Source organism: Leptonychotes weddellii, chromosome X (genome assembly GCF_054177405.1).
Source record: "Leptonychotes weddellii isolate Sample4059 chromosome X, ASM5417740v2, whole genome shotgun sequence".
Taxonomy (NCBI): Eukaryota; Metazoa; Chordata; class Mammalia; order Carnivora; family Phocidae; genus Leptonychotes; species Leptonychotes weddellii.
The window spans coordinates 16,643,884-16,657,474 of record NC_138385.1 but is presented as its reverse complement, the minus strand read 5'-3'; the positions used below and the strand labels follow the sequence as shown (position 1 = coordinate 16,657,474).

At 36.8% G+C, this 13,591-nt stretch overlaps 1 protein-coding gene across 1 annotated transcript; it reads right to left on the bottom strand.

Annotated features, from left to right (window-relative positions):
- Positions 1-6,793: 6,793 nt before the first annotated feature.
- Positions 6,794-7,634, bottom strand: LOC102745919 (olfactory receptor 13H1-like). Its single transcript, XM_031017538.2, is given in 2 exon segments — positions 6,794-7,408; positions 7,410-7,634. Coding segments are annotated over 2 exon segments (840 nt in total).
- Positions 7,635-13,591: the final 5,957 nt, after the last annotated feature.

Below are 13,591 nucleotides of genomic sequence, written 5' to 3'. Positions count from 1 at the left end.
AGAAATTGGTTGTGAATTTTTACACTAATAACAAAGTAGCAGAAAAAGAAATTGAGAAACAATGAATCATGGAACACTACATCTAAAACTAATGATGTAATGTATGCTGATTAACATAACAATAAAAAATTTAATTAAAAAAACCAACAACAACAAAAAAGAAATTCAGAAAACAATTCCATTTATGATAGCACCAAAAAGAATATAATACCTAGGAATAAACTTTTCCAAGGAGGTGAAAGAATTGTACTCTGAAAACTACAAAACACTGATGAAGGAAATTGAAGACAACATGGATGAACCTGGAGGGTATTAGGCTAAGTGAAATAAACAGACTGAGAAAGACAACTACCATATGATTTCACTCCTAGGTGGAATCTAAAAAAATGAATAAACAAACTAACAAAAAGCAGAATCAGACCTGTAAATACAGAAGATAAACTGATGATTGCCAGAGGGGAGAGGGGTGGGGGATGAGCAAAATGGGTGAAGGTGAGTGGGAGATACAGGCTTCCAGTTATGGAATGAATAAGTGATGGGAATAAAAGGCAGAGCATAAGGAATAGAGTCAATGATATTGCAAAAGCATTGTGTGGTGACAGGTGGTGGCTACATTTGTGGTGAGCATAGCATTAACGTATAGAGAAGTTGAATCCCCTATGTTGTACACCTGAAACTAATACAACATTGTGTGTCAAATATACTCAAATAAAAAAGTAAAAAAAAAAAGACTGTGGTACTGGTATAAGGGTAGACATGTTGACCAATGGAGTAGAATTGAACATCTAGTAATAAACCCATATATATATATACTTAATTTATTTTTGACACAGATACCAAGACAATTCAGTGGGGGGAATGATAGTCTTTTCTACAAATGGTGTTGGGACAAGTGGATATGCACATGCAAAAAGATGAAACTGAACGCCCCCCCCCCACACACACCATATACAAAAGTTAAATCAGAATGGAGCAAAGTCCTGGGGCACCTGGGTGGCTCAGTTGGTTAAGCATCCGACTCTTAGCTCAGCTCAGGTCTTGACCTCAGAATCTTGAGTTGGAGGCCTGCATTGGGCATAGAGACTACTTAAAAAAAAAAAAAAAAAAAAGGACCAGAATCCTAATTGTCAGAGTTAAAATTTTGCAACTCTTAGAACAAATCATTGGCATAAATATTTGTGACATAGGCATTAAATATTAGGTAGTGATTTTTAGATATGGTACCAAAATCACAAGCCACACACAAAAAACCCCAACAAACTTGACATCAAATTAAAAAGCTTTTGTGCTTCAAAGGATACTACTAAGAAACAAAGACAACCCACAGAATGGGAAAAAATATTTTCAAATTAGATATCAAATAGGGATTTATATAAAGAAGATGTAAAGAGCTCTTACAACTCAATAATAAACAAATAACTCCATTAAAAATGGGGAAAGGATTTGAAAATACATTTCCCCAAAGAAGATAACAAATGGAAAATAAGCACATAAAGATGCACAGCATCAATAGTTATTAGGAAAATGTAAGTCAAAATTACAATGAGATACCAATTTTAGTCCACTATGATGGTTGTAATAAAGTAGGTGAACAGCTTGTTGCATTGGCTAAGATGTGGAGAAATTAGAAACTTCATATATTGCTGTGTTATGGGTTCCCATATTTCTCTAGTTTTACAGATACATGTGTATTTACATCCTGAAGCTTATTATTTCTGAAAATATATGGAGAAGGACTGGAAGAATAGATAAAATTTGGTATATCCGTATTATGGAATATGATTCAGCCATAAAACATTAATGAACGTAAAAAACCTTGAAAACATCATGCTAAGTTAAAGAAGCCACATATTGCATGATTTCATTTACATAAAATGTCTTGAACAGGGAAATTCATAGAGACAGTACATTTTTGGTTGCTGGAAGCTGGGGGTAAGGAAAAATGGGGAGTAATAGCTAATGTGTACAGGGTTTCTTTTTGGGATGACGAAAATGTTCTGGAATCAGGTAGTGGTGATGATTGCACATCTTAGTCAATGCACTAAATGCCATTGAATTAGGCAACATTTAATATGGTGAAATTCTGGCATGTGAATTATATTTTAATGAAGCTTTTATAAAATGCAGAAGTCCTTACAGCACTCAAGAAGTACCTATGCAATTTGATCCCTTGTTCCTCTCTGAGCTTATCTGCTGCTTTTTTCCTTTTGGTTCACTCCTGTCCAGCCATATAGCTTCCTTGGTGTTCTTCAAATACATGATTCATTCTCCTGCTTTAGTGCCTTTGCCTGGAATATTATTTTCCTACATATTCACATACTTCTCCCCTTGTTGTTCAAATTCCAAATTCTCAGTTAGAACTTTTATAATCACCCTATTTAAAATTGAAGTGCCTATCCTATCTTTCCTTATCCTTGTTACCATGATTTTATTTTTTAGAAACATACCATATGATTTATGTTTATGGGTTATGTTCCTGCACTATAACATAAGCCTCATAAGTATGGAGACATTTTTACTCATTGATATCTCCCCAAAGCCTAGAAAAATGCCTGGTACACACAATAAGTTCTCTCTCTGTTTCTTTATCTTTCTCTGTGTGTCTTTATTAAACATACATTTGTGTGTTTGTGTTTACCTGTTATTGTGGAAGGAAAGAAGGGAGGAAGCAAGGAAGGAAGGAAGAAAGGAAGGAAGGAAGGTAGGAAGGAAGGGATGTTATACCACCTACCCATCCCCCTGCTCACTTAGCTGTAGCTACACTTGTCTTCTTCTTCTTTTTTTTAAATTTAAATTCAATTTAGTTAACATATAGTGTATTATTAGTTTCAGGGGTAGAATTTAGTGATTCATCAGTTGCATATAACACCCAGTACTCATTACATCAAGTGCCCTCTTAATGCCCATCACTCCATCCCTCCACCCACCTCCCCTCCAGCAACCCTTAGTTTGTTTCCTAGAGTTAAGAGTCTCCTTTCTGTTCCTTAAACATGCCCAGTTCTTTCTTTAGAGGCTTTGTATTTTTTCCCTCATTCTAGCACACTCATTTCCTCAACTCTTCAAACTTCACAATAGCATTTAATGGATCTTCAGTTTCAATTTAAATATTACTTCTAAGAAATCTTATCTTACCATCTGATTCAGAATAGATCTCACACATCACTCCAGCTTCCTGTTTGTTTCCTTCAGAATACTTATCATGCTTTTTAAAGTCTTTTATTTATATATGTGATAATCTGTTTAATATCTGTTTTTCTATTAAAATGTTTAGTACCTAAGATCAGGAACTTTTTGTTTTACACTATGGATTCCCAATGCTAGCAAATTACCTAACACATAGAAGATACTCAGTATGTTTTGTTTTGAATAAGTAAATTAAGGAATAAAAAGAGGCAAAGTGTTAAATAACCTCCAAACACTTACAGCCAGAGATACATACATGCCTGTGTATGCTTTCCATAATTCCAGGGATGGGCTTCAGCTAAGTACACGTGATAACCTTGCCACACACAGAATAAACTGGGCATTTCAGTATACAGGCATCTCTGGTGCCAGAGTTATATAATATTAATGATGATAAGGATAGTAAAAATAGCTAACATTTTCATTTGCTTCCTATTTGACAATACTGTGCTAGCTGTTTTATGTGGTTTATCTTATTTGATCCTCATAGCAACCCTATGAAGTAGAGACTATTATTATCGTTGTTATGACTATTACTATTATTATCAACTGCATAGATGAAGATGGGGGTATCAGAGAAGCTAAAGAAACGTGCCCAAGGTTGCACAGTTAAAAAGTAGTCTTTTTTTATTTTTAATTTTAAGTAGTCTCCATGCCTAACATGGTACTTGAACTCACAACTCCCAGGTCAAGAGTCACATGCTCTACTGACTGAGCCAGGCAGGCACCCTTAAGAAGTGCTTTTTTAAATCTCAGAAGTCTGAATTCAAACGAGGTCTTTCTAACAATAAAGTCTGTGTGTGCATGTCTTTATGTATATGTGGGATGGCAAATACTGGTATACAGGGTCTTTGACTCAAATATGTTAGTGAAAAACTTTATCTGGTAACTATTTTAATCAAAACAACAACAAAAATATTGCAGGAATAAGTGAACAGTTTTCTGTGTGCGCCTTCCCATAAGATGAACCTAGAAGATTTAATAGCTCTGCTTTCATGACTTGTAGAAACACAAGGAGCACTCTGCAGGTAATTAACTTCATTTTCTTAGTACTGGTGTTGACAAATGCACTCAAAACTCAATGATATATTATTAGCTTTTGAAAATTTTTAAATTTCTTTCTTTTGAACACTTCCAGGTGGGCTCTCAAGTGCATTTTCTTCATTCTGCTGCTGCCAGTACACAGCATGAAGCTCTTTTCTCAGTTATGTCGATTTTTAAGGGGTCAGTTCAACCTTCTAAGATGTTGCCTTGTGATTTTGGCACACCTCATGAGAAGATGGTGTGTGGAGAGGCAGAGCTGCCCATTATCAGCTGCAAGCTGTAAGTGCTGCTTGGCAGAGATAAGAAATTGAAAGATTTCCTAAGGCATAGGTAGTTCCAAAGCATTTCTTGTTTATTATAACTCAAACATGTTTACTTAGTAATACAAGGGAGATTTGAAGAAGACAATGTTCACAATACACATTTAATAGAAAAGAACCTTATGCATGCATCTCTGATTAGTTGTTCTTATAATCTCTTACACTTTCTATTCATCCAGTCTTGACTTCGTGTCAGAAATCTTCCCGCAGCTTGTTCTCTACTTCCAGATGTAACGTATTTCTCTCTCTAGAGAGAACCCTGTCTAACTTCTTCCTGAGGTAATCAAAAGGGAAGACATTAGTTCACCTGTCTAATTTTCTCTTGCAACTAAAAAAGGTCCCTGCCTCTCCCCAATAAATTTCTCTCTGTCAGCAGAAGTCACATCTCATTGCTTGTTCTTCTCTACCTCTTCTTAGTCCCTAATGAAAATGATCAAACTCCGATAATTGTTAGGTGCAGTTTTGCTCCTTTTTTCCCCTCCTTTTGAGGAATCACGTTTGTTTCTCCCCTCTAGTGTTTGACTTTATCTGCTCACCATGTCTTGTTAGTTACTAGTACCTTTCCTTTTGTTTAAGGAGTGCTTTAGGTTAAATGAAAATTATTAGAAACGCCAGAAATAAAACTTACAGAAGAGTTTGTTCAAGGTTAAATTGGTAATGTTACAACAAAATTTGCCTAACACCATAGATTCCCTTTCTAAAGAGTTCTGATTGGGGTTCCCACACTTTTATTATTTTCATTTTCATTTACAATAGCCCTTTGTCAGCTTGTATTGTTGACTGATTAGGTCAGAGGAAACAGCTTACAGAGTGAAATAGACAGATCAAAATGGGGATCTGCCTGTCTGGATGTATCTGGAAACAGTGGTGGAGTCATTCAATGTTGAAAGGATTTTGGGGGCTTTTTATTAGCCCCAAGTAACCGACTGCAGCATTTTCTGTTTCCAAAATTGGACTGGTTCATTGTCTTTTTGACCCAATGACAAAGACCCTGACTTCTAAAATACAGATGACCAATGAACATGGAAAACATTCAACCTCATCTCTAATAAAATAAATTCACATTAAGACAACAGTGAGAACATATTTTTTTCAGTCTGTCATATTACCATGAATTATTCTAAAAATGATACAGTTATTATTGGTACAGACCTAAGCAGATGAACATTCATACAATGGGTACGGATGTTAGAGAGAGGACTGGCAGTTTTTCCTTTTTTGGCTGACATGTATTCGGTGTCCATCACATGCCAAGCATTATGATAGAAGCTTAATATGCATTATCTCATTTCATTCTCAAAACAATTTTGTGGGGTAGGCACTCTTATAATATCTATTTCACAGATGAGAACATTGAAGCTGAGAGATGGAAAGGAACAAACTAAATCCCACACAACCGTGAATGGCAGACTTAAATACATGTCTGCTGGATTCTAAAACCCATGCAAGCCCCATTGAGTGTGGGGATGATAGGTGATTTTTCCTTTTCTCTCTACCTACCCCTTGTATTTAAAAACAATGAACACTATAATTTTTATAATCCAAAAATACAGTACACATTTGCTTGTTTTTTAAGGCGTTTTAAAGGAGCTAAATTTGCTGTTTGTGAGGTCCACTTTGGAAGCTGCATGCAATTATTCAGGAGTAGGGTACGTCGAGAGAGAAAATGGGGTCCTATCTACTTATCAAGACATGTAATTGTAGGTTCCATAGGGTCATCATTTTTGGCCCTCAGTATCTATACAGTCTTCAAGGGCTTCTTGCTTCATCAGAAGACCTTCTACGTGGAAATTCAGTAATTTTCCTCTCTACCCACGCACATTCATCACTCTGAAGCTTGGATAATGATAGACCTTTTACAAAAAGCATTGAGAGAATTGTCCATTTTGCAACTTTGTTCTTTATCTTCTATAAAAGAGAATCTTAGAATATTGAAATATTTCTCATTCAGTAAAACAACATAAAACTACATAGGATTAAAATATACTAATTATTATTTTGTTTTATAAACTCTCCCACGACACTGTGCTGTATTTTATTACTTAAATGGATAGCATTATAAATGTTTAACATGCCTTTTTCAGTGGCAAGATGTTCTTTATCACACGCCTGTTGGAAATAGAAAAAAATGCATTTGAAACGAATGACCTTACTAAAATATTGTTTAGTGTTTATACCTTGTTATTTTTACAAGTCCATGTCAAGTTGTTGGTTAGATGAACCTCCATGGGATATTCATGTCCTCTTTAGGATTCTTTCTTCCTCATCATTTTTCTTAGGGCAGTTTTCACATCTTTATTCCTCAAGGTGTAAATGAGGGGATTCAACATAGGGGTTACAATGCCATAAAATGCAGAGATGATTTTACCCTGGTCCTGGGATTCCCTTGACTGAGGTTTTGGGTATATGTAGATGGCTGTTCCATAAAATATGGTGACCACAGTCAGGTGGGATCCACAGGTGGAGAAAGCTTTGAGCCTGGCTTCTGCAGAGTGAATCCTTAGCACAGCAACCACAATGTGAGTGTAGGAGATGAGAATGAAGGTGAAAGGCAGGGACAGTGTGAAGATGCCAATGACCAGACCCAGAATAAGTCTGACTGGGCTGTCTGAGCAGGTGAGCTTCAACAGGGCCTGGACCTCACAGGTAAAATGATTGATGACATTGTGTCCACAAAAATGGGCAGGAATTGCAATAATTGGTATTATTGCTAAAAGGAAGGCACTGGCCCAGGTCACCATGGCCACCTGTATGCAGACCCGGCTGTTCATAATGATGGTGTAACACAGGGGATTAGAGATGGCAATAAATCTATCATAAGCCATGACAGCAAGGAACAGACTCTCTGTCATCCCCAGAAAAAAGAGCAATGGTCATCTGAGCATAACAGCTAATATAGGAAATGGTGGGGTAGTCTTTTAAACTACTGAACAACAAAAAAGGCACCGAATTACTAGAGTAGCAGATACCGAGGAAGGACAGTTTGCTTAGGAAAAAATACACAGGGCTGTGAAGCTGGCCATCAACTCTAACCACGACAATGATAAGACTGTTACCCACCAATGTGATTAGGTAAACTGCTACCATGGTGCAATAAAAGGCAATCTGGGATTATGGATGATTGGACAAACCCACCAGGATGAATTCTGTCACTTCACTGCCATTACCAGTAACCAAAATATCCGTTTTCTTCTATCTGCTGAGAAAGAAGAAATTCAACTTATTTTAATCTGAGGAACACTTATTGAGGGTCTGCTGTGTCCTCGGTCCTATGTCAGGTGGTATTAGGAAAAGATGTCTACAAAAGAAATGATACGGTTTGGAAGTTTATGTTCTAATTTGGGAGATAAAGCATCATACACATCACAGGATTAATTTGCAAAGTAGTACAGTCCATTGAGTCTTAATTCCCTCATCTATGGAATGAGGGGGGTTGGACTCCATCTGAAGCATGCTTTGAACCCCCCTTAAATAAAATGTGCCAATTTACTGCTCAAATATAAAAAGAATCATAAAATTTCTAATTGTTTTTTCCCTGCTATGGATATTAGCCTGAAATTTGTTTTTAGCTGGTTCATATCCATGACATAAAATTGTGGCCAGTTCACTCTCATTTCTTCCTCACCCTGCATATCCAATCAATCACTGAGTCTTATTGGCTCCTCCTCCTGAATATATTTTAAATCTACCTATAAATCTCCATATCCACAGTCAACATTTATCTAGTCAGAGCCACCATCCTCTAACAGGCCTCCTTACTTCTATTCTTGCCTCTCTATGGTCTATTCTCCACACAGCAGTCAGAGAAAACTTTTACAAACATACATAATTATCACCATATCTTTCCCATGCTTAAAACTGCTCTAGGGCTTCTAATTAGCGTTGGAATAAAATCTAACCTATTTACCATGACCTACAAGGCTCTAAATGATCTGACTTTAACCTTATCTCACACTGTCTCTTCTTGTGATCACCATGTTCCACACATACTGTCTTTATGAAGCACTCTAAGCTCATTCTGACCTCAGAGCTTTTGCACATTGTGTTCTCTCTGCTGGAAATATTCCTACCCTCTTTGACTGGTGAACTTCTAGTCATCCTTAATATCGCAGCCTAAAAGAAATTTCATTAGAAAAGCCTTCCTTAACTGCACTAAAACGAAATCAGATCTTTTTGTTGCAGTTGTTCATAGCACTCTAAACTTCTCCTGCTTGACTGTTATTACAGTTTATATTTATATATTTGTGTAATTATTCAATTTCTGCTCCCTTACTAAATTTTCAGCTTTCAGAGGGAAGAGGCCCTGACTGTCCCGTGTATTGTCTTATTTTTACCACCTCACATAGTGCCTGGTGTAAACCCACAATATATGAGTTCAATATGGGTTTGTTGAATGAATCAAGGCCAGTTATTTGGCTCTTCTGTCTTCAATGTCATGACGACTACATTGAATTGGCTGAAGGAAATAAATGTTTGAGGGTAAAAGGCCCATGACGAAAAACAGTATCTCATAGTATTCAGTGTTACTAAAGGCCTGTTGCTCAAAAGTGAACTTTACTGTCTTGTATTTTTTTACCCTACAATTCGCTCTTTGCAAGGAGGGAAAGTGTTATAGTAAAGAGAGAAAACGGTTATTATAGTGAAATCTGAAAAAAAAAAAGTGTTTTCACACTTTTTGTCCATCCGAATTTTTATTTACTTTGTTTGATCTAATTCTATCAAGTATGAATGCTATCACAGACCAGCTCATTAATAAGGTCAAGATCCTTTTTTTTGGATTGTCTGTAAGATTCCCATCACGTTCTAGCCACAAATCAGAATTTGGGGCATTTATAGGAGGATCTAGTTTCAGACTCATGAGGCAGGTGTCAAGCCTTGGTAAGTGCAGGCTGTGGATAGGAAGGTTTGTCTTAGGAGCTGGTCAGCAAGAGGGGCCATTCAGGCTCACGATGTAGGTAATCTCTTCAGATCCTTTTTCTAAAATAGACTCCAGATCTCAGAAGGTACAAGACCTTTATGGACAAGTAATTCAGAAAGTAGAGTAAGACTTTGTAACAGGATCCTCAGTAGAACCTAGTACAGGATGAGGGGGCTCTGAATAGAAATCAGAACCAAGGGCAGACAAACTGAAAAAATACTTAGCTGCTGCTAAGCTTCTAACTACAGCTGTTCACTTATTACAGGCAATGATCCTAGGAGGCCCTTGACTACCTCTAATGAGAATTAGAAGGCTCCTTTTTGGTCAATATTCTCCTAGAATTGGGATCAGAAAACAAAATGAATCTGAAAAGGAAAAGTCTTCTTGGAGTAGAGTTATGAGGCCGAGGCAGAAGTCCGGTGATCTTGTCTTTATGCAACGGTGACACCACAACCATAATTTTCTAATAGCATTACAAGAATGGGATTTTCAGGGTGCCAACTTTTTCAAAGGGCACTAAATCTTCATACTAGAATGACGGCATGTTTAATCACGAAGCCTTATTTTGATTTACAATCCTTACCATCTTACAGTCTTAACAATCTCAGAACACATGCCAGTATAAATAGCTGGAAAACAAAGAACACATTTTTGTGCTTACATGATTTGAGTAAATCTCACCAGACTGACCATTATATATATATTTTTCTATTCAATAATTCAGTGTTTTAGCCCTGTGCAGGCCAAAATCATCCTAAATTATCTAGACATATGTGGAGATACTCACACATATATTCACTGGTTTTTGATCTTTCAGAAATACTTGGGGCACACTTCAAGGCCTTCCTTTACATGGATTTCCCAAAGAAGTCTGTCTTGGTTTCACCTACCATGCAAGAACATGCTTCCCAGGAAGACTCACTCTATTTTTAATACTAAAATTAAGGGATGCTTGGAGCAAATTCCTTTTTTTCCCCTGGGCTTTACAGAAAGCTCCCAGAAGCTCAAAATATACATAATGGAATGGGTAGTACTTACAGACAAGAATTTCTATTACCCATACCAGGCAGTGTAGAATGGTGGTTAACAGCATGAGTTCTGGATCCAAATTTGAATACTGGATCCATCACTGATTCACTGTGTAACATTGGCAATTTGCTTAACTTGTTTATACCTTAGCTTCCTCAACTGTAAGATTGGGACAATTATAGTATCTATCTCAAAGGGTTTTTGTGCTATATACATATTAGCTATTATTATTTTTAAATAAGGCCTCACTTGGGAAGTAACACCCATGGGAATGTGGCCACATTGGTTGTCTTTTTTTTCCCTAGAGGGTGGAAAATAATTCAGTGAATGAGGAGAGAAATAAGGCAATATTGTCAGATTATAGTGTGAGCCCTCTGGAGACAGAATTTGCATTTTATTTCTTTAACTCCAGTGGTTGGCTTAGTTTCTGACACATGGGAGGAACTTACAATATTTTTTAAATCAAATGGATTTTACTCACCTGAATACCAGGGGGAAAAAAGACCATGAAAACAAAAACAAAGCCACTAAGGTCTCTAAGAGTTGTGTTGATATAGTCCCTTATGTGTTGCACTATCATTGCCTCACTGAAGTACTGAAGTCTTTCAAGGGGAGTGACTTACAGGTGTATCCTGAGATCCATGTAAAGACTGACCATTCCACATGCATATGTTGGTTTGTTTCAAGAGACAAATATGGTTTCCTTCCTTCTTGTCAGGGTATGTTCTTTACTTGCTCTTACGATGGATTGTGTCTTGATTCTGCTCAGCATTTTAGAATCCAGGATTCCAAATGGTTCAAAATATGAACACGAGAAGGGAAGAATATTAAACATCTGTTGATACCTTCTGAGTTTATTCATTATGGTTCCAAAGAAGTGATTTCACTGAAGAGACTGTAGGGACCAAGTTCCTAAAAGGCAATTAAATCTCACTACTGAATTGAGGCTGTATATTCATTTGGGAGTGTTATTTCTAAGTCATTAAAATACAAGTATCTTTTGTCCACTAATTCCAATAGTTCGTTAGTGACACTGTAAACTTTTGACTAACACCATCAACTCCACTTCTGCTTTTAAGTTACCAAAGAGTAGTAGATCCACCTCTAGGGTGATTACTCAGAGTCCTGTTTCTTGGAAGGATCCTCAGCACAGTGACATAAGAAGGCAATGAATGAATGGGGAAGGAGGAGTGGCCACAATGTATTGGGACTCTATAAAAGCTTTTATTAAGGACTCAGGTAAATGAAATTCTGTAAACAGTGTTTACTGGAGGTGTCCTCTTCCTCTTTATGTTTCCCTGACATCTCCCAGCCCATCCTAGCCATCTTTGTTTTGAAGTTTCTGTAAATCTTGCTTTTTCCTAAAAATTTCCTACATTAGTTTTGAATTGCTATAGAAACTGTTGCTGTCTAAATATAATATTGCATCCTCTCATTCACTGCTCCATTGATTTACTTTATCTGTGCATGTATCTAATTACAATAGCTTTATTTTATTGATTCCTTGCTTAGTTGTGCTCTAAATATATGATGATTTGTTTATTACTTTTACATGTATCCTTGTTAAGTTTTTCAACTTAGGTATTAAGATTCTAGGAGCTAGGAATGAAGCATCTTTGCAAATAGTCCAGCTGAGTGCTACTCAAAATGTTTGCAAGGAGATAAGGACAGAATTGAGAGTAAACATTTAGTAATTTTTAAAGTGATTTGACATTGCTGTGACATTTTTATCATATTTTATAAAATATCAGTCTGTAACAACTGGGAAATTTAAAAGATAATTGTTCTTTACCACAAATGGTCTAAGAAGTATTTGTTTAGCACTCATTCATTTAACCAATTCTTATTGTGCATATACTCTGTACCAGACACTGTGCTAGGGAGACAGAGATGAATAAAAAAAACTTCCTGCTCTCTATAAGCTTATGAACTAATTGGGAATAAACACTCTAAAACTATAAAATAACATGAAAGATGTTAAATTTGGGGTTGAGCAAAGTGTTATTAGGTGAAAGACATGGAATTAAGTCACCATCCAAGATTAAACAGAATAGGATAAGCTCTGGGGAGGGCTTCACTGAGGCAATGCCTGTAGATCTGGCCCTTGGAGGCTGACCGAGATTTTGCCAGGCACTGCAGGCAAGAAGAATAGCATGTACAGGAACATAGATGCATAAAATGTTTAGAGAAAGAAAGTATTGTTTTCCTGGAGTATGGGGTCTATGGAGTTGAAATAGACAATGAGCATAGAGACGTTAGCAGGGACCCTGAGTAATATTGTGTATTCTATAGGCAATAGGGAACATACTGGAAGTTCTTAATCTTGGAGTGGGATTATAAAGAGGGGATTAACATGGAGAGATTTTTCCCTTTAGAAAAGTCACCCTGGAGACTTTGATTGGATGGCTAGTTTAGAGAGAGGTAAGATTGGATTAGAGAAAAATAGGAGCTTGTTACAGTCATTCTGGTAAGGGTTGATGAGTCCCTGAACTAAGACATAAGCATTGAGGACAAAGAAAAGGGGATGGATTTGAAAGACATTTCAGAGGAAAAATCAATGAAATTCAGTGAGTGAGTGGTTGTCAAGGGTAAGTGAGAAGAAGATGTAAAGGCTAACGCTGAGGATAATGAAAATCCCATCATGTAGCATTTGTAATGTGCTTTTAACTTTGTAACATCAAACATCTATGATCTCATTTGCTCTTTCAACCATTCTGAGGTAGGTTAAGGAACATATTTTTCCCCTGTTTGACACATGCAGTCCAGAGAGGTTAAGTGATTCACCCAGAGTTTCATAGCTCATTAATGGCAGAACCCAGACTAGAATCCAGACTTCCTGACGCCTAATAATGCATTTTTCCAACTCCATCGTGATGTTGTACTGAAAAAGTGCTTGACCTGCTGTACACATTTAACCAGAAACAATTGCTATGTGTATTCCTGGTGGGAACAGAAAGAGGAGAGAGAGAAGGCACCCAGTGAGATGAGCACCGACTACTTTTGAGTCGGTTGAGAATTCAATAATGTTACTAGTAACTCTATAATAACAATAAAAAAATAGGTAATGTTTATTGAGGACTTATTATGTCTCAACCAT